Source organism: Silene latifolia, chromosome 6, assembly GCF_048544455.1.
Source record: "Silene latifolia isolate original U9 population chromosome 6, ASM4854445v1, whole genome shotgun sequence".
In the NCBI taxonomy this organism is placed as follows: domain Eukaryota; kingdom Viridiplantae; phylum Streptophyta; class Magnoliopsida; order Caryophyllales; family Caryophyllaceae; genus Silene; species Silene latifolia.
In genome coordinates, this window is record NC_133531.1 from 25,568,235 (window position 1) to 25,590,805 (window position 22,571).

Sequence of the window (22,571 nt, forward strand, 5' to 3'; positions counted from 1 at the left end):
TGGGAGTACGGAGGAAGAGGGCGGAAGCGGGGGATCGATAATTTAGGAGTTTGGAAGGAAGAATATTGTGTAGGTAGGTTGCTGTGTGTAGGGCATCGACCCAAAAAGTGGGAGGGAGGGACGCGTGAAGGAGGAGTGTTAACATGATTTCATTTAGTCGTCGAATCATGCGTTCCGCTTTACCATTTTGGGGTGACGTTTGTGGACAAGAAAAACGAAGGGTGAGACCGTGGTTTTGAGCGAGATTACGGAAGGTGGAGTTGTCAAATTCACGACCCATATCGCACTGAAAGCTTTTAATTTCTTTGGTGAATTGAGTGCGAATGAAAGTGCGAAATTGTAAGAATTTATCGGGTGCATCAGATTTGAATTTTAGAGGATAGACCCAAACATAGTTAGTGTAATTATCAATTAGGACCATGTAGTATTTAAATCCCGTTTTGCTAAGAACAGGGGATGTCCACAAATCACAATGAATAATATCAAACGGAACAAGAGACATTGAAGTAGAATCTGAAAAAGGAAGCCGTTTATGTTTTCCGACTTGACAAGAATGACAAAGTTTGAAGTTGGACTGCTTATTACTACTAATAAAATTGTTTTTATTAAGAAAATGAACAATATTAAAACCAGGATGACCAAGGCGAGAGTGTCATGGATCACGGGGTGACTCGGCTAGGACAGTGATGGGCGGTTCGGACTTTGATGTAGCTGACACGGGGTAGAGAGTACCGGTACTATTGCTCCTCATTATCGTTGTCCCAGTCTGAATATCCTTCACAGAAAAGCCATGTGGGTCAAATTCAACAGTAACATTGTTATCTTTCGTGAATTGACGAACTGAAATAAGATTTTTAATAATATTGGGAGTGTAAAGGACATTTTTAAGGGACAATTTTTGGTTAGGAAGGGTTAGGGTAGCATTGCTCGATCCAAGAACCGGAATAGACTTACCGTTACCAACAAATATAGACCGAATATGACTCGAATTAAAGGGAGGATTTAGAGTACCTGACTCGGATGTCAAATGAGACGAAGCGCCTGTGTCCATAACCCATTGACCATTATCGGGTGGATAGATGGTCATCGTCTGCAGGGCCTGCCCAAGCGCGGCAGGGTCGAAGCCGGAGGCCGGGCTAGCAACATACGCTTGGCCATAACCAGGAGCTTGCACCGAGAACCGTGGCTGCATAGGGGTCGACTGACGCGGCTGCTGCTGTGGTTGCCAGGGAGATGCCCAACCCGGTTGTGTCGGGTAAGGACATGGTGGAACACCCAAAGGAGTGGGCCACGGAGCACCTGGCCATACCGGAAACGTGACAGTGGTGGGGTTGGGAGTGGAAGTCTTGCCACCACCATTGTTACCACTGCCTTTGTCGTTATTATTACGCCAATTGTTTCGACCGCCCTTCTTATTGTTGTTGTTGCGCTTGTTCCAATTGCCATTACCATTGTTACTATTATTATATCGAGGAGGTTGAGAGGAATTACCAGACCCGTTGGAGTCCGATAAATCTGACGGGGAAGATGGGGCCGCAAGTGCGGTTTGTGTCGACTCGGACCTAGCGGATCGTGTTTGCTCTTCCAACTGTAACATACCCCTCGCTGCTTCAAAACTAGGTAATTGTTGATTGATGTAAGCACCAACAGTATCATACGCAGAAGGCAAACCACGGACCAATTGCAAAACTAAGCGCTGGTCATCGACTTTGCCACCAACATCGGTGAGTTGTGTGGCTATGTCCTTGAGACGCTGACAGTAATCGTCAAGAGACGAAGCTTTCTCAAGAGACAAATTCGTGAACTCGTGTTCAAGAGCCGCTGCACGGGAACCCTTATTATTAAGGTACAGATTTTGCAAGCGAACCCACGCCTCGTAGGCCGTGGATTCGGTCTTCAGAATTCGAAGCAAAATATCACCGGACACGGATCCGTAGATCCATTGTAGGACATGAGCGTCGATTTCAGACCAAGAATCAAAATCAGGACTAGTCACGGCAGGGGGTTTAGTACCATCGATGTGGTGAAGGACCTTATAACCACGAGCGTGAAGGGTAAACAATTTCACCCAAGCGGAGTAATTAACCTTAACTCCGTCAAGCATTCGAACCTTATTTAAAATATTAGTGACGGAATAGACCGGGTGGAGAATGGACTTACCAGAGACTCCATTGTCGGACTTGCTGGTGGCGCCGTCTTTCGTCATTGCCGTGGCAGGGGCGAATTGCGGCTAGGGTTCGAAGGGGAGGAATATTTGGAAAAAAACCTAAAACAATGATACCATGATAGAATTATATTCCTTAAATAATAATGAGATTACGAGTTACATTATATAGTCGCTATACATGTGTGAACACAATATAAAATATAGACAAATATAAACAATACGATATCTACGCTATCTATTTACTAATAAATTCCGAATTTCCGATCATTCCCCTTGCTTGTTTAGAAGCGAGAATTCGTGTTATTGGCATTCCTTGGCTGTCTATGCCTTGAATTCTACATATAATTGTTTACATTTTGGTTGTCTATATTTCTTTCTCTCAATTATTTATAGATTTTTCATGATTACTGATTTCTTCGCCCATTCTCACAATTAAACAAGTAGCATATGTTTGAAACTCGTTGCCATTCTTGAGAGTTAACGGAAGTCAGATTAATCGCTCTGTATCTGTGAAACGTTTCTTATACGAATGAATGAGCATACATGTTGAATAGTAGAAGTATAAAAATAGAACATATTGTTACAAGTGATCTGAATTGGTTACTTGAGAATTGAGATATCCTTTGATTCCTGCGTACTCATTTTGTCGGTTTTGAGTTTTTCGTAAGAGCACCCACACTAGAGAGGATTGTGCATCCTCTTACCCTCTCTCTTCTAAAAGGACATCCTCTCTATTGTGAGACATATGTTACATGTCCTCTTAGCAAGAGGAAGATGGTTACTTCCTCTACTTTAAGAGGAAAGTAGAGGAAAGTAAACATTGGCCCTAGTGCCCACTAACCAATCATTATTTTCTTTGTGTTTAATAATTTATTTATTTATCAAATATGAGATTATTTAAAGTAAGATTAACAATTTAAGAGGATCCTCTCTATTGTGGTAAGAAAACTAGAGGAGATAAAGAAAGAGGATGATAATAATGAAAAATAAGGTAAATGAAAAGATATTGAGGTGTCATAAAAATAGAGGGTGAGTGAAAAAATAGGAGGTAGGTCAAATCCATTGTGAGTGCTCTAAGCGTATTATTAGCGGGTTTGGATAAGTTTTTTGGGAGGGAAAAGATCAAATCCATTAATTAACACAAATTCTCATTTCAGACCGCAAGATCCGTCTGAAATAATAAGACGGACCGTTTTCTCTCACAAAATTCCCATTTAGGAAGTGAGTGGGAAAGCACATGGGGTGTCCCACCACCCATGTGATTTCCACTTGTAAGAGGTCTTACTGTTTCAGACGTAACTTGCGATCTGAAGAAAGACGGACTGATTAATTAATAATGAATCATCAATCAATACTATATATTAAGGCTCTGTTTGGCAAAACTACCTGAAAAGATAGCTGAAACCTGAAAAGGTAGCTGAAAACTGAAAATTTAACTGAAACCTGAAAAGGTAACTGATAAAGTAGCTGAAAATTAGGAGCTGATAAGGTAACTGATTATATAAAAATGTGTTTGGCAAACTAGCTGAAAAGGTAGCTGATTTTGGTAAAATGACGTTAAAGGATATGAAAATTGTTTAATATTATAGAATATAGGGTACAAAATGAAAAATAAGTCATTTCAGGTACCTGATTTATCAAATGCTACCCGAGGTAGCATTTCATTTCAGAAAACTTATTTGACCAAATAAGCTACTTGCCAAACACTTGCAAAAAAATCAGGTAGCTGAAATTTTGGTCAAATAAGCTACTTTGGTCAAATAAGCTACTTGAAGTGTCGTGCCAAACGGAGCCTAAATCCAGAAACCAAGGGACTTCCATGTAATTAAAGAAAGTTATACAAATTAATTATACTCTATAATTTTAAATCACTAGCACCGTGTGATGGACCCGATTAAGGGATCTCAATGCAAATATTGTATAGTTTGGGTTAAAACTAAATTATATAGAAGCTTGGTAATTTTCCTAAACATTTGTAAGAGACTAAAACATGGTCAATTTTCTTAAAATAAATAAAATAATTAATCAAGATGGTCAATTTCCTTAACATAAAATAATTAACTAAGATGTCAATTTCAAGGAGACTAAAAGAAAGAAGATGATTGATAATTTTCCTAAATATTTATAGAAGAATAGAAGATGGTCAATTTCCTTAAAATAAAATAATTAATTAGTATAAACATGCACACTTATGGAATTAATTATTATCATCATAAAATTATATATTAAATTTAAAATATATGCAATTTTATTAAAGTTTATAGTTTATTAGATGTATAGAGATGTTAATTATTTAACATAAAAAAATATAATATAAGAAGGTTATAAATAAATCAAATTGGATTCCATAATATATAATATTGCATAATTCTTTCGATTTGATTTAATGCATATATGTATTATATTTATATAAATATATAATCCTCTTAAAATTGCATGCCTAAGTAGTAAAAATAATTATTTCGTCAGTAAAGAAAAGAATTGTAGTAACATTAGATATAGTTATATGACAGTAATAACTCATTTGAATAGTAAAAGTAACAATATTATCAACGAGATTAATGAAAGTGGTAGAAACAACAATGGGAAACAATAACGAGAGTAGTGAAATAATCAATATTAATGCGGCAATAGTGGAAGTATATAGTGAAATTATCAACATTAATGCGGTAGTAGTGACAGTAACAATAATTACGGCGGGAGTAGTGAAATTATAGTGAAATTATCAACATTAATGTGGCAGTACTGACAGTAGCAATAATTACGGTGTGAGTAGTGAAAGTAACAATGATTACGAGCAAGTAGTGAAATGTTATCACTATTGTTTCATTAATAAGAGTAAAATATTAATAGCGGGAGTAGTGAATAACTCTCACAATTTATTTAATCGTAATTTAGGATATGTCATAGAAAAATATATTAATGATAAATTTATGAGTTATGCAACTTTAAGTATTTATTTAATGAAAAAAAAAATTTAATGGTAAGTAGAGGTAGCCCGGGCGAAGCCGGGCACCAATACTAGTACTATATATTAAATCCAGAAACCAATGGACTTCAATGTAATTAAAGAAAGTTATACAAATTAATTATACTATATAGTTTTAAATCAATAGCACCGTGTGATGGACCCGATTAAGGGATCTCAATGCAAATATTATATAGTTTGGGTTAAAATTAAATTATATAGAAACTTGGTAATTTTCCTAATCATGGTCAATTTCCTTCAAATAAAATAATTAATTAAGATGGTCAATTTCCTTAAAATAAAATAATTAATTAGTGTAAATATGGACACTTATGGTATTAATTATCATCATCATAAAATTATATATTAAGTTTAAAATCTATGCAATTTTAACTTTATAGTTTATTAGATGTATAGAGATGTTAATTATTTAACATAAACAAATATAATAAGTAGGTTATAAATAATTCAAGTTAGATTTCATAATATATAATATTGCATAATTCTTTCGATTTGATTTAATGCATATATGTAATATATTTATATAAATATATAATTCTCTTAAAATTGCATGTCTAAGTAGTAAAAGTAATTTTGTCAGTAAAGAAAATAATTGTAGTAACATTGGATATAATTATATGATAGCAATCACTCATTTGAATAGTAAAAGTAACAATATTATCAACGAGATTAGCTAGAGTGGTAGAAACAATAACGGGAGTAGTGAAATAATCAATATTAATGCGGCAATGGTGAAATTAACAATAATTACGGCGGGAGTAGTGAAATTATCAATATTAATGTGACAGTAGTGACAATAACAATAATTACGGCGGGAGTTGTGAAAGAAACCATGATTACGGGCAAGTAGTGAAATATTATTACAATTGTTTCATTAATAAGAGTAAAATATTAATAGCGGGAGCAGTGAATTTGTCTCAAAATTTATTTCATCGTAATTTTATAATGTTAAAAAATATATTAATGATAAATTATTCCCTGACCCATTATGTGTACTAGGTATTGGGTTTTGTAGAGGCTTCTGGTATCGACCGGAAATCAGTTAGGGTTTAGGTATATAAAGAATTTACCGCAAGCAACTTGGGCCGCATTGTCCTGCGATCGAAGAACATCAACAAGCGGCGGCGCTGGTAATGGAGAATTCGGACTATATGGAAAAATTACAGCTTAAACATTCCCTAGAAGACTTGAAACAAATTCAGTGTAAGGTAGATGGTCTTGAGTTGAAGCACTTTGAGGAGAGGAAAACCCTTGAAAAGGAATACCGAAAAAAGTTTCAACCACTCTACGAAAAGAGATATGAAATTGTTAATGGTGATTCTAAGGTAGTTAAAGGGAAAGATAAACCTGGTCAAGATATTGGAGTACCTAATTTCTGGCTCACCGCAATGAAGTCAAATGAAGTTGTGGCTTTAATGATTCAGAAGCATGATGAAGATGCTCTGAAATATCTCAAGGATATTAAGTGGCGTAGAATTGAACTGTCAAAGGATGAGTATCCACAGGCTAAAGCTACCGGTTTCAAGATTGAGTTCTTCTTTGATCACAATCCATATTTTAGGAATCCAGTTTTGTCGAAAACATATTGCATGGTTGATGAAGATAATGATCTTCTCGCGAGAGCTTTTGGGACTGAAATTAAGTGGTTTCCTCGGAAATGTTTGACAAATATAGTTCTCAGAAAGTGCAAGTCTTCTGTTGGGATGATCACATTAGCTCGTGACAGTTTCTTCAATTTCTTTAAACGCTTTGAGATTCTTGATGTTGATGTTGATGATATTGATGAAATGGTTGAGTCCCTGATTTACCTGATGAAACAAGATTATAATGTCGGGGTAAACCTCAAAGAAGATATTATCCCCCACGCTGTGCATTTGTTCACTGAAGAAAATTTTGATGATATTAGCAACTCCCACAAAAATGCAAAATCAATGAAATTGTTTGCGGTCCAACAAAACGTAAAGCTGTTGAAGGAGATTTAGACTAAGCATGATGAACTTGAGGACATGTTCTTTCATGCAAGGAGATGTAGTGAAGACATACATCTTTCACTGTGTCAACTATAAGATAGGTGTATTAGAATGAAAATGAATTGTACAGATTACAAGGTTAGCTAGGCTATTTATACTAATCTTAGGGAGCTAAATAAGGCTATTAGATGGAGCCTTGTGCAAGACTTGACTATATTAACAAGATTATGATTACAAGATATTGACTAAAGTATTATGTGCATATGGTGATTGATATTTGCAGATTATGTGGATATTTGATTGCTTGAGGAAGATTCTTGAGGTATAGAAGATATACTGTTGATACGCCCCCGCAAGATGGACGTCGAGGAGAGGAGTCCAATCTTGTTTCGTAGTTCATGAAAGCGAAGCCTGGGAAGCGGTTTAGTAAGAGCATCGGCCAATTGATCTTTGCTAGCAACGTGTTGTATGCGAATGTGGCCAAGCTGAAGTTGTTCACGAACGAAGTGAAAGGAGAGAGCCATATGCTTCATTCTGGAGTGGAAGACTGGATTTTTGGCATATAGTGTAGCAGACAGATTATCACAATATAGTGTTGGGGGTTTTGTGACAGTGATATGAAGCTCGGTAAGAAGATTACGGAGCCAGAGTGTTTCGGTTGTTACAGCTGCGACGGCTCGAAATTCAGCTTCTGTGGTTGAGAGAGCAAGACCTCGTTGTTTCTTTGAAGACCAAGAGATTGGATTGCGACCGAGGTAGATAATATAGCCAGTGGTGGAGAGGTAGGTATCCTTATCTCCTGCAAAGTCAGCGTCACAAAAGGCGTGTAAGCATAGAGGAGAGTTTTTATGGATTTGAAGTCCATGGGTTTGTGTTCCTTGAAGATAGCGAAGTAGCCGTTTTAAGGCGCCCCAGTGGTTGGACGTAGGATGATGAAGGAACTGAGCAAGTCGGTTGACTGTGAAAGCAATATCAGGCCGGGTAAGGGAAAGATATTGCAGACTCCCAACAATAGCTCGATAGTTCGAGTGGTTATGAATCGGTTTGTCATCTTCACGAATTAGATGACTGTCGGTTGCCATAGGAGTTGTGGTTGGTTTGGCATCTGACATGTTGTATTTTAGAAGTAGATCATGAATATATTTGGATTGGTTTAAGTGAAGGCCAAGATTGTTTGGTGTGACTTCTATACCAAGAAAATAGGATAACGGTCCAAGATCTTTAATAGAGAACCGGTTTGCTAGTTGGTCGATAAAATGTTGTAAATGTTGAGGGTTTGGTCCAGTGATGATAATGTCATCAACATAGACAAGCATGTATATACATATTGGTTTTGTTTTAAAGATAAATAAAGATGAGTCAGAGAGCGATTGTTTGAAACCATAGGTGAGGAGATAGGTTTTTAGTTCAGTATGCCAGGCTCGAGGAGCTTGTTTTAGGCCATAGATTGCTTTGTTGAGTTTACAAACATAATCAGGTTTTGATTCGTCAATAAAGCCTTGAGGTTGGGCCATATAAACATCGTCTGTTAATGTACCCTGTAGGAAGGCATTATTGACGTCAAGTTGTCGGAGAGACCATGAGTGATCTGCGAGTGAGAGAACTAGACGGACTGTGGTGGGTTTACGACCGGGCTAAAGGTTTCAGTAAAATCAATGCCGGGTCGTTGATGAAAACCTTTAGCTACTAGCCGAGCTTTGTGTTGTTTTAGGGAGCCATCGGGATTATATTTTATTCGATAGACCCATTTACATCCAATTATATTCTGAGAGGGTTGAGGAGGAACTAATGACCATGTTTTATTTCGATCAAGTGCTTGAACTTCCTCTTGCATTGCTTGTTTCCATTGGGTTGAAACAAGAGCTTGTTTAACAGTTTTTGGTAAGGAGGTGGGTGTAGCGGAAGCAAGGACAAGGTTTGCATATCGTGGGTTAGGCTTGCGAATGTTGTTATCAAGGCGGGTGACAACATTGCGAGTGGGAGGAGGAGGAGGAGGAGGAGGAGGAGGAGGAGGAGGAGAAGGAGGTGTAGATGATACGTTAGGGGCCGAGAGAGGTGTTTCCGTGGTGATTTGAGGAGCCGTGGAAGGGTTGGTGGCCGCGGAGGTATCGTTAGTATTGAGGTCAGTGGAAGTTGTGGAAGGAATTGGTTCGTGAGAGGTACGTCGAGTATATACTTGGGTTATGGGTGGTCGTGTTGAGTGGGTTTGGGACTGAGTAAGAGGGGTTTGTGTTGTGGGAGGTGATGGTAAGACAGGAAGAATAAGGTGACACCAATCATCCGGGTTAGTATTGGTCGATGGTGATGGTGTGGTGGTGAGAAGACGAGTGTAAGCGAATTCGTCTTCTACAAATTTGACATGACGAGAGGTATATAAGCGGTTTGTTTTTGGGTCAAGACAGTGAAAGGCACTTTGAGTGGATGAGTATCCAACAAAGATGCAAGGTGTTGATCGGTAGTCAAGTTTGTGTTTTGTGTAAGGCCGAAGCCATGGATAACACAGACAGCCGAAGTTATGTAATTTGCTATAGTTGGGTTGTACATTATGCATTAAAAAATACGGTGTTTGACCATTTAGCGTTTTAGTAGGGAGGCGATTTATTAAATATGTAGCTGTACTAAAGGCAAATGGCCAAAATGTGGTGGGTAGACTGCGTGAGAAAGGAGGGCGAGACCCGTTTCAACAATGTGACGGTGTCGTCTTTCAAAGATACCCATTATGTTCGGGGGTATGTGGCGGAGAAGTAAAGTGACTAATTCCATTATCTAGTAAGGCGGGAGTCATTTTTTGAAATTCTCCACCGTTGTCGGAGAAAAATTGTCTTATTGGTTTTTGGAAATATTTTTCGACCAAGGCTTTAAATCGTAGGAATACTTGTATGGTTTCAGATTTTTGTTTTAATGGAAATAACCAAATGTATTTGCTAAAGTGGTCAACAAATATGACGTAATATTTGTATTTTTTGCGAGAGTAAACCGGACTAGTCCATAGGTCGGAATAAATTAAGTCTAGTGGTGCGGTGGTTTTAATCGTTGAAGTTGCAAATGGTAGCTTTTTGCTTTTGCTAATTTGACAGCTATCACAGTATTCAAAATTAGAGAAAATAGAAGGAAATAATGCATTTTTATTAATAGCTTTCATAACATCAATAGAAGGGTGTCCTAATTTATGATGCCATGAGAGGGTAGTTGAGCCCTTTTGGTTTGAGTAGACTTGTGGTTGCTTCGGACTCAACTCGTATATGCCGTCCTTAGCCCGGCCCTGAAGGAGTGTCGCACCCGTCGAGATTGCCTTAATAATAAAAGAAGATGAAGAAAAAATAGCGTAAGCATTATTATCCCGACATAATTGCGAAATAGACAGAATGTTACGTGAGATTTTTGGTACGTGCAAGACATTAGTCAATTGAATATTTGAATTAGGTAATTGAAACGAACCTGTATGCGTAATTTCGAGTGCGGAACCGTCTCCAATTATCAGCGAATCAGGGCCAAGGTAGGGCGAATGGAGGGCGAGTGTATCAAGGTCATGGGTTACATGGTTGGACGCACCACTGTCGAGCAAGTAGTTGTTGTTGGGTGGCTGGGTGGTGGCGCTGTGGGCCTGCGGTCCTGGTTGGTGCTGGCGGGTTGGAGGGGCAGGGAATATAATGGTGGGAAATAGCTTTCTAAACAGCGGACAGTCAGCTATTACGTGACCAACCTGACGACACCATTGACAGCGACCTTTGAAGGGTCTAGGAGGCTGGTTGGTGGAGGGTTGGCCGTGGGATTGGTTGAAGGCAGGTGTTTGGGCAGTGGTGGAACGGTAATTGCCTCGGTATTGATTATTGTGACGATAATTGAGGTTGGCAGTGGGTTGAAATGGGTCATTGATTGGAGTTTGTTTCAAGAGGAGTTCATGTTGAAGCAACTTCTCATGAAGAGCTTCAAATGTAATCGGGGTGTCTCGGGCTCGGACGGCGTCGATTACTGGTTTGAATAGGTTGTAATCGAGACCTTTTAGGACCTTGGATACAACATCCTCGGGGTCCAATACTTTGCCCATTAACGCGAGTTGGTCGATACACGCCTTAATGGCGTGCATATACTCGGTAATGGATTGGTCAGCTGTTTTAAGGATCGAATCGAGACGATCCTTTAATTGGAGGATATGGGTGCGAGATGGGTTTGCGTAGGTATGTGCAAGAATGTCCCACGCCTCTTTCGAGGTGGTTGCGCGGACAATCAGTGCTTGTATTGTGGCTGATAAGGTGCCCATTAGAGCACCTAAAATTAAGCCATCTTGTTTTCGCCATGTGTGGTAGGCGGGGTTGGGGGTTTCTGTTTTGTCGGCAGAGAGAACCGTGGGTGGTGGTTGAGGGTGGGTACCGTCAAGGAAGCCCAGAAGACTGAACCCGAAAAGGATGTGGGTCAGCTGGAACCGCCATGAGGTATAATTGACGGAGGTAAGCTTCACACAGTGATTCAAGTTGAGTGAAGTCAAGGGTGTTTCAGCATCGTGGGGGTTGGGTACGCGGTTGTCGGATTGAGTCATGATGGTTGGTGATTGAAGAAGGTTGGCAGCGGTGGTTTTGGGTTTTTTGAAGGTGGCGGGTTGAGGACTGAGGTTGAAGACGGGTGTTTTGATGGATCGAAGGCTTTTGGATACCATATAAGATAGGTGTATTAGAATGAAAATGAATTGTACAGATTACAAGGTTAGCTAGGCTATTTATACTAATCTTAGGGAGCTAAATAAGGCTATTAGATGGAGCCTTGTGCAAGACTTGACTATATTAACAAGATTATGATTACAAGATATTGACTAAAGTATTATGTGCATATGGTGATTGATATTTGCAGATTATGTGGATATTTGATTGCTTGAGGAAGATTCTTGAGGTATAGAAGATATACTGTTGATATCAACAACTCTTCAGAAACAGATATGAGATTGTTAATGGCATTAAACCAGCTGATCAAGGAGAAATTAAATCTGGCAAAGGGAAAGGTGTACCAAATTTCTGGCTAACTGCGTTGAAGGCAAATGAAGTTGTAGCCACATTGATTCATAAGCAGGATGAAGATGTTCTACAATATCTCGACGATATAAGTTGGCGCAAAATTAGAAGTTCAAAAGATGATCCTAACTGTTGTATCGAGCTCAAGTTCTGTTTTGGCGCAAATCCGTGTTTTCGCAATTCTGTTTTGACAAAGTCCTATTTTATTGATGATGATCATCCCTTTTTTTCTTCACTAGAGTATGCTATTGGGACTCAAATTGGTTGGTATGCCGGGAAAGAGTTGACTGGCAGTTTTTTTGATTTCTTTGCGCTCCCGGGATTGCCTGACTATAAAGATCGTCACTTAAGAGGTGAACAGTGGAGATCTCTTATGAAACCTGATTACAATATTGGGTTATTGATATGTTACGATGTCATTCCACATGCCGTGTCATTGTTTACTGGTGAATTTCAACATACATTGAGGATGATGGAGATGACGACGAAAGCAATCACATAACTGGTTCTGGTTTTGGTTCACATGATGAGGGTTGTATACTTGTATGTGACTAGTTTTTTTTTTTTTTTTTTTTTTTGGTACAATTGCAAAAATAATTAACAGTGGTTTTGGTTGCTAATTGTGAAAACTGTCTTGTCTTGGGACATCCATCTATGGTTGAAATTACAAGTACGGAGTACTTTCGGTTGAAAATAAGATATAGTGGACAATAGGTCATAAATTCGAATCTCCTGCTTCTAATAGTGTATTGACCTTCTGGCTTATTAATTTGACATCAAAATTTACAAGGGTTTAATGTGAATAAGTATTCTAAAGTGTTAAATAAATTAGGATAATTTAAAATATATTTCAATAAATGTAGGGTACTTTAAAGAATTTCTACTTCAATCTTTTTTAACCATCAGGCCAGCTACTGTTTTGCGTAAAAACATACTTACTCGACAGAATAAGCCCCACTCGATAGAGTACCCAAAGACACTGAAGACCGTAGTATTACACCCCACTTAAATCCTTGTGTCCACATCAAAGGCGAAGAAAATAGCGGATTCGAGGAAGTATAATTTTTCAATTTAGTTTCTTTTTAATAATTTGCAATCCGTATAATTTAAAAAGTAAAAAATTTATATAAATCGTGCATGAATCTACATATTAGAAAAGCAAAGTCATTTTAAAAATTGTTGTACATGTTGTATATGAGTTACACCAAGCCGAGATGTTCTGCTTTTTGGGTTTCACATCTGGTAATATGAGTGAGTGCGCGTTTTTCTAACAAGGGACAAAGATCAATATAAAACGAAAGTTCAACAGAATTTGAACCCACAACCTCTCGTATGCAATGATTTTTCAATGGTATAGCTGTTTAAGTTGGTTTGTCATCATAATGTTAAGGGGTCGGGTCGCCCCATTGACAGATTGATGCGCTCAATCAGCTGATAAAGTTGTTTAGGGTCGTACTCTTTTCTAGAGTTGGAAATAGGAGCATCAAACTCCGGTCTCATGGTGGCTATTCAACCAAAAAATGAGGCCCCAAATATGAATGAACACGTGTACTATTGTTCGAGATTTGTATTGAATTTTATCAATAAAACTTGTAAATACAGTAATCATAATCGGAGGCGCAGTTCCCACGCCCGTGGCCTTAGACGCCCCTGGGAATGAGTAGTAACTGACACATTTACTGTTTTACTAGCTCTCTATTGAACTGTAAATCTACGCTTCCATCACCATACTCCATCTTCACCGTCCTAATTTTATACAAGTAGTTATAAAGAGCAATCTGAAAACGATCGACAACAATGAATTACTGAAGAAAAGGAAATTAAAAAGTTTGTAGCGCTCAAACTACAATACACGATGAAAATTGAATCCAGAATATTTTGATTGATTCTCGAGTATCTTAAATAACAACTATGCTCGAGTAGGGGGGGTCGGATATGTAAAGTCTTACCTACGTTTTGCAAACACGCAAAGATTATTATCCGATTAACCAATAACGAATAAAGCGAAACTAATTAATCCAAACATCAATAAAGAAAGAAGCACAGTCCGTCATATCCATTGTTTGCCAACAGAGGGTCTTCATTTATGGAAAAGAAGGCAGGTCTTCAGCTCCATATCCTTTATGCAACACCAAACTCTCGGAATAGTTTTGCAATTCTCTAAAACATTTTATAGATTTGCCATGAATCTGTACTCGGCAATCCGCAAGATTATAGGACTTTGTCCCACACCTAAGATGTCTACTACCGTCAACACTCTCATAGTAGAATACCACTGAATTCTCGCGTGAGTGCGATTTAAATAAGTTGAAACCAGCTTTGCTCGAAATTCCTGAAAACCATAAAGTCCACTCTCGCTTTCCGCTGTCCTGTTCCAGCACCCATATGTTTGAACTTACATGAGAAATACTGAAAATAGCTAGCGATTCCCCAATAAGAAACATAAACCAGAAAGTTTCTTGCTCATCACAAGTATTTGGGAGTTCCATAAAGGTGAATTTCTCCGAACTAAAGTCGAGGGAAACAAGATGGGTATGTTTTATTCTATAATTACCATTATCCCCACACGGATCATTTCCAAACCAGTGCGCTGCCCCTTGAAAGTAACAATCAAATTTCCTGTAAGGAGAAGACTCGAACATACGTTTAAAGTAATCATGGCTGATACCGCAGCCATTATTTCTGACATTCCATCGTTGATCACTTAGCGTATAAACTGCAAAATTCATCATGGCCTTTGGATCCTCATATCTTTCAATTGTGATCAAAATTACTTTATAATCCTTACTTTGAGAGGCAAAACCAAATACGCATATATAATCGGAAAGACGATTATAAAATTGAGGAAAAGGGCAAGGGGGAAGTAGCAATGATTTTCTACAACTAAGGTTCCATATTGTCAGTTCAGGACAATGATCGAGGCCAGTGCGGCACATTAGAAGCAACCCGTCACAATTCCCCCGAAGACTGTAGTATTCAGGGTTCTTGAAAATGTTAGCAGGTTTTCCAAGGGTGTCAGCTCGACGAACTGTCATAATGTATACACAACCTCTAGGGCGGCGTTTAATAAACGTTTGGACGCTTAACAATAATTTATTCTTGTCAACATTAATTGAGCAAAGTTCGAGATGTATGTTAATGAAATCAGGGTCATCGATGATAGAGCACCAAGATTTACAGACACACCTGAGTCGTACTAGGGTTTTAACCCGCAATATTGCGAAAATTTGAGTCCAAACTTCGGGTGGTAAGTACTTGAGTTCTGATACGTGGGATACACGTTGGCAATAGCTTGATGATGATGATGATGATGATGATTTTACCTTCTTCATGCTCTTCATAATCAAATCGCAAGATACTGATGGTGGTAAATTGCGCGTACGGAAGTAGGGTAATTGGAAATTCACACTATTCGTTTGAGTTTCCATAAAACACAAAGATCTAGAATCTTTAATTAGACATGGACATTAGGGGTGATCATGGGCCGAGCCTATGCAGGCTTGGGCTGGGCCCGGATAAAAAAAGGCCTACATGTGGGCTGGGCTGGATTAGGCCAGATGTGTGGGCCTATTTAGCGGGCTCAAGGCTGGCCCTGATGGACTAAATTGGGCTTTCAGGCCTAAATGGGCTTTTTGGGCCTTAAAATTTACTACTTACCGAACGACAAAAGTAGGAAAATACCTCCAACTAGTACTTTAATAACATACTAAATTTATAAGGAAATGTTATCGGATGCCCCGGGGGCTATTGATAGAGTAGATAATTCTTTATACTTACAGTTTAAGTTCCTTAGAAATAGGCTTCAATTGACTGAAATTATCTGTTTCCTTAGAAATAGGAACTCATCCCGCTAAATCTCGTTGAAGAAACAACCGTATATGCATTTAGTTGGGTTATTTGCTAATAAAAGTACACTAATGCCCTTTAGATTAACATTTGCTGCTACTATATATATTTAACAGTAGTCCTATATTAGTTTGTTAACCCCAACTTATTCCACCCCAACCATTTTTGTTGAGATAAAAACTTTAATGTAAGTTTAAGAAAAAGAAAATAATGTTTGATCTCAATAAATTACCAACAGATGAGAATGAAAATACATCAATTATTAATACGCTTATTAGAATTCAAACTTCGTCTGTAGAAGCCAGTGAATTTGAGCCATTTGTTGGTCAATCATTTTTAAGTGAAGAAGAAGTGTTTGTTCTGTATCAAAATTATGCACATCACGGTTTTAGCATTCGTAAAGATCGTACACAAAACAAGGATGGTAATAAAATTGTGAGACGAGACTTCTTTTGTCATTGAGGTGGATGTCAACCATTAAAAGAAATCGATTCAAACAAGGAGCAAAGAAACAGATTGTCTTCCAAATGTAAGTGTAATGCTCATATGCGCATTAAATGGCGTCGTTCTAATGATATTTTTTCTGAACAGTGGCATGTTACGACATTTATAACAGTTCATAACCATGATTTGCTTTCTCCATCATACACTCGTTTTCTTCCCGTCAATCGTGTCATAACTTCCGAGGATGAGAAACGTATACTTCTTTTAAAAGAGGCAGGACTCGCGGTTCGTCAAATTATTCGTGTGATTGAACTAGAAAAAAATGTAAATCATGGGGATCTTCCGTTTCTTGAAAGAGATGTCCGTAATCTCTTTTGCCGAGTAAAGAAAAAAGTTGCAGGAAATGATGTTATGAACTTGTTAGATTTCTTTAAATCTTGCAAAGACAAAAATAACAATTTCAAGTATGTTCTTAAAGTTGATCATGAAAAAAAAATTAGAGCACGAATTTTGGTGTCCTCCTCAATATTTTGAATGGTATCAAAAATACGGAGACATTATTATTTTTGATACAACTTATAAGATTAACATATACGACATGCTTTGTGGAATATTTGTTGGAGTCAATAATCATGGAAAGACGGTATTATTTGGATTTGATCTTCTTCGAAATAAGACCACATCAACATTTACATGGTTAATGAAGGTACGTTCTTTTTCTATATTATCGTCATTTCCTACCACATCAGCATTTACATGGTTAATGAAAGTACGTTTTTTTTTTCTATATTATCGTCATTTCCTACGCTTAAATTAACTAGTAATGTTATCATTGAGTACTTCTATTCATTTAGCATTGTCTCATATGCAATTCCTACGCTCAAGACCAATATTGTACGTGGTGTCAAATTGCATTAATCAAGTATTGTCAATGCTCATGAATCATTACTATACGTGTATCCATTTGGTTTGATTTCAGGCTAACCTTTATTGTTTTTGTTACTTACTTTTACGATTAATAGATTGTCTTATATGCAATTCTTAATGAAAGTCTTTTTTGTTGGTACGTAGACATTTTTAGCTGTAATGAAAAATGCACCAAAAACAATAATAACAGATCAAGATCCATGGATGAGGGAAGCAATAGCCCAAGATCAGTTGCCATTTACTAAACATTTTTTTTGCATATGGCATATAACATACAAGTTTAGTGGGTGCTTTGCATCTATTCTCCGTCATGACTACCAAAACTGGTGCAAAGATTTCTATAAACTTTATAAACTGGAGGACATTGAAGAATTCGAGAGCCAATGGCCTCTTACAATAGCCAAATACAATTTGCAAGACAACAAGCACATAAAAGGATTATATGAAATAAAACATTCTTGGGTGCCCCCTTATCTCCGAGGTTACTATTTTGGAGGAATGACGACCACCGGTAGATCAGAGTACATAAATGGTTTCATTAAGAGATTTGTTTTATCTAACTACACGTTGACTGATCTCGCCAAACAGGTACATAACTAATACTATTTATACTTATTGGATATTTAATTTTCTTAATTATTATTTTGATTATTTTGATGGAGTTCTTTTGACTAATAACGTATTGTACCCCTAAAATATTGTTCTATATATATTTAACAAGTTGATGTTGCTGTTCAAGAAATCATGCAAAAACAGTCCCATGATAACATGTTAGCTATTTCTAGGGTGGATATACTGAGGGTTACAACATCGTTGGAACGACAAGTTGATCAAGTGCTCACTCCATCTATACAATCTTATTAAAAGGGTACTTAAACCATTAATTTAAATGTGACGTGGCATGCGATATGACAAATAAATGTGACGTGGCAATTTTTTTATTGTGACATGTCATTGATTTATTTAATTCACTTAATTTACTAAAAAAGTATCATGCTAGCACTAAACTCTTTACTTATGTCTACATGAATTTTCATCTTCTATTTTTACCTATTATTTAATAATGTATTTACATTAGTAGAAGTTCAAAAGATGAAAACCTAAAATTCATTAATCACATAATTAAAAAATATTTATATTAATTTGACAAAATTTAATCTCATAAAGCCTAGCTTTAAAAGAGCTTTTGCAAATGAAAAAGTAGAAACTAGGTCAAACACTATAAATTAGGGAGGATTAAAAGTGTTTTTAAAAAGCCAAAAGTTGATTATTAACCCCTAAAAGTAGAAGTAAAAAATTATTACTTCTACTTCTACATTTTCACTCTAATGCCTAAAAAGCTCAAAAAGTAGTCAGGCCAAACATAAATATTTATTAAAAAAACGTTTTTACAAAAGTTTGGCCAAACAACCAAAATTTTTCCGAAAAGTAACTTCTGAATAAACTCATTTTAAAAAGAAAAAGCTATTTTACATAATCAAGGCCAAACAGCACCTAGTTACCTTACTCATTTTTATGTTTTAATATTAGAGAAGATGAATTGTCATATGTCATACATATGCTTATAAGTTTAAGTTAAGAAAATTAAAAATCAATGTTGTAAACAAATAAAAAAAATCATTGTAAACCGTTGACCTCCCCTCTTATAATTTTTGTTATCCAATTACCTTATTTATTTAACTTTTATTCTTTTTATTTAATGAGATGACCTTTTTACTTTCCTTTGACCATTACTAAACTTCATATTTATGTCACATATTTTTTTTTTATCTTCCTTTCATTCATAAAATTTTTCTTCTTCCCTCTAATAAACGGTTGAAATTATGAGAGAATTAATTACAAATTTTTCATATATATGTAACTATTATAACCATCCTAATTTTCACCTTTATTTAAAAAATTGGTACATAAAATATACATAGAAAAGAAAAGAAATGTTTTTGCTTTTTTATCTTTATTATTATGTTTTAAATTCATTAGAATCGTATTAGTTATTATTTTTGTGTTTGTATTACTATTGCAGGATGATGAATTTTTAACTTTATTCAAAAAATTGGTAGGTAAGTATACATACAGAACTAAATTAATTATTATTATTATTATTATTATTATTATTATTATTAGAATCTTATTAGTTATTATTTTTCTATTTATGTTAATATTGCAAGAGGATGAAATACTCAAATATCAATAGCATTGCACGTGATTGGAAATAATGGCTATGAATCTTCTTTACAGATTTTTTTTTCTTGGTTTGAATGACTCTTTCATTTTTGTCGACTTTTCTTTTTTCTACAATGGTGTATTTGCAATATCAAATGATAGCACGAATAATTAATAACATTATTGTTGACATGTTACATAATTGTATTTCCCTCATTCCTACACTTTAGTTTACAGTGTTAACATTTATGTTCTTTTTTTTATTTTGTCAAACAGGTTACAAATCAAATTGTTTAGTTAAAGTATAAAAATAAGATGCAAGGATGTCAATTTTATCTTATCATAGTGTTATTATATGGATAATAAATATTTTGCATGATTATTAGTTAGAAACTTATGCTTATTCTCTAATTCATTTTTCCAATTTCAATACTTTCAAGCCATTAAATCGATTTTTTTTTTATTTTCCATCAAATATATTATTCTATAGGTCACAATATTTTTTGCATAAATATTTTTTTTCACGATTTGTTTATATTTTATTTTCTCATGAACTAGGGAAGGCTAGCAGTTCGTATGAAGTATAATAATGTTGTTTTGATTATACTTTGGATGAATGGTCGAATAGGAAGCATCTATGTTTGGAATTGTATATGCATAAATCTCTATTGATTGCGTGATTCCAAGACACGTGTAATAAGTTTTGCTCATTTTCTACTACTAGTACTAATAATAATTATTATTAGAGTTCACCTACAAAGTTTTGATCCTTATTTTACTCTAGTACCTTTTGTCCCAAAACTAATCTTATATGTACTACGGAGTATATTATCTATACAATATAGTTAAAAGGTTAACTAAAGTCATAAATTTTAATCCGCGTGGTATTTTAACAATCCTTTAATTTGAATTATTTATTAAGTAATCATTCCAAGCATTCTCATATTTACAAGTTGCACAAGTAAATGTTCAAGTTGACAATTAACATTAGGCATATGAAAAGACTCATAGAAATAAAATACACGAATGATCACCAAAACAAATGCGAGAGTTAAAGAGAAAAGAAGATTAATCTCTTTTTTCTTTCTATTCTTTAATACACTCTTAATTTACATATTAAATGAACATTTAAATAGACAAAATTAAAAGAAATCAAGAGAAAGGGGATATGGAATCGATTTCAAGTGGTTTTTACTATCAGTCGACTAAAGGGTCAACATTTTTAATTGTGACATACTATTGTATTAACTTATAGAGGGATAAAGATTATAAATTGAGGAATAGTGTAGGCAACATGTTACAAAATGTAATGGTATAGATGCATCCAATTTCTTATTGTATTTTTTTTCCCATAAAATGACTTGTATTGTAAATTTTGTACTTTGATATTCCTTGATTATGAGTTCAAACGTTATATGTTATTCTTCTTGTTATAGTTGTGAAATACATAATTTCACCTTAATATTTAAAACGGCCCGTGCTTATGCACGAGCACAAAAACTAGTTTTCTTTTCAAAAGTTTAAGGAGGAATATCAAAAGGCAAGTCGATCATTATGCAATATTTAATGCAGATAACCATAACTTTGTTGTGAGGTATTATCAAGGTGAAAATAGTCGAAGTTGGAGAGTTTTTTGGGATGGAAAGATTGCAATGTGCAATTGTAAACAATTTGAGTTCCTTGGAATACTTTGTCGTCACATATTACGAGTTTTTATTCAAAATATGATGAAATGAATATAAATTAATTATCCTTTAAAAATAAAATTAAATTAAATTAAGACAACTATCGCCACATTATAATGCTTAACAATATCTAGTAGATATGATATATGTTATGTAAACGTCAGTTTTAAATCTCAATAAATATTTACATAAGTTTGTAAAGAGCTGTTTATAATTTTAATGCTATTTAAATAAATTTATAAGAAAAAATATTCTTTTATTAACTAAACTAGTGTAGATCCCGCGCAAATGCGCGGTATTTTAGATAATAATTTACAAATACATTAAATATTATAGCTTGGTAACATGCTTAAGCGATATACTCGTAATAGAGAAAATTTGATAGTTTTCATACCAGATAAGATTGACCTTTTAGCTGTACCTAATTATATAAATTACTTAACTATTACGTATGATAATATTATGCGATTACATTAACCAAAAGAATAACCTCGAGTAATGACTTAATTATACAATAAAATTAGAAAATTGGCAAAAGGAGATAGTCAACGTGTAGTACATTTGTATCAAAAGACAGGAAAATAGAATTACTAAAAAAAATTGAGCATAATATTTTGTCTCATATCATACGTATTATTATTAATGCGGTACCACATGTATAACAAAATTATAATATCTCATTAATGTGTGTTTACAAATTAAAAATTCGTAATAGTATCTCATATTTATGGTATAGAATTAATATGATATAATGTGAGGAGTGATGACCAATCATAAAACATTTTACTTAGGCGGTATTAATATGATATAATGTGAGGAGCAATGACCAATCATTAAACATTTCACTTAGGCGGGAAAAATTTAGAAAGCTCTTGTTCTTTTAGTAGAAGAGGGATTCTTCCACATGTCGCCTCTATTAGTAATATTAAATTGTTCAACATGTCGAAATTTTATTAATGGTGTATATAAGATTCTATACACTGAGTGTAACCGTATCATCTCCGTGTTTCTGTGGTCCAAATTATAATGAAGTAATTTGTTTGGACCCCGTTATAGATTTTAAATTGAGCCGGTGAACATATTTTTTAGAAGAACTTCTTATCATAAAATGTCAATAATTTTTTATCGTAAAATTATTTAAAGAAAAAAAAAAGAATTTTCGTATCATAAAAAGACTGGAGATAAATTTGTAGGGAATGTAATATATTGAATCTTGTAAATATTTACATGTAAAAATTATGCCCATTTATAACCATCATACCTATAGTATATGCTACAAATACTTAACCCATTTTAGGAAATATTTTTTAGGCGGGAAAACTGAGAATTTTGCCTATTCATTTAGGCTTTGTTTGGCACGACACTTTAGGTAGCTTA

At 35.4% G+C, this 22,571-nt stretch overlaps 4 protein-coding genes and 1 pseudogene across 4 annotated transcripts; 3 read left to right on the forward strand and 2 right to left on the reverse strand.

Moving 5' to 3' along the window:
• Positions 1-652: 652 nt before the first annotated feature.
• LOC141587889 (uncharacterized) lies at positions 653-2,206 on the reverse strand. The gene has a single exon (XM_074409354.1). It carries the CDS (start codon positions 2,204-2,206, stop codon positions 653-655), a length of 1,554 nt encoding a protein of 517 aa, XP_074265455.1.
• Positions 2,207-6,289: 4,083 nt separating this feature from the next.
• Positions 6,290-7,138, forward strand: LOC141587890 (nucleosome assembly protein 1;2-like). Its single transcript, XM_074409355.1, has one exon. It carries the CDS (start codon positions 6,290-6,292, stop codon positions 7,136-7,138), a length of 849 nt encoding a protein of 282 aa, XP_074265456.1.
• A 4,416-nt stretch (positions 7,139-11,554) lies between these two features.
• On the forward strand, positions 11,555-12,631 carry LOC141587891 (nucleosome assembly protein 1;1-like). The gene is made up of 2 exons (XM_074409356.1): positions 11,555-11,559; positions 12,049-12,631. Exons 1-2 carry the CDS (start codon positions 11,555-11,557, stop codon positions 12,629-12,631), a joined length of 588 nt encoding a protein of 195 aa, XP_074265457.1.
• A 1,582-nt stretch (positions 12,632-14,213) lies between these two features.
• Positions 14,214-15,461, reverse strand: LOC141587892 (F-box/kelch-repeat protein At3g23880-like). The gene has a single exon (XM_074409357.1). The coding sequence runs from the start codon at positions 15,459-15,461 to the stop codon at positions 14,214-14,216; it is 1,248 nt and encodes a 415-aa protein (XP_074265458.1).
• A 724-nt stretch (positions 15,462-16,185) lies between these two features.
• LOC141587893 (protein FAR1-RELATED SEQUENCE 11-like) lies at positions 16,186-21,245 on the forward strand (annotated as a pseudogene).
• Positions 21,246-22,571: the final 1,326 nt, after the last annotated feature.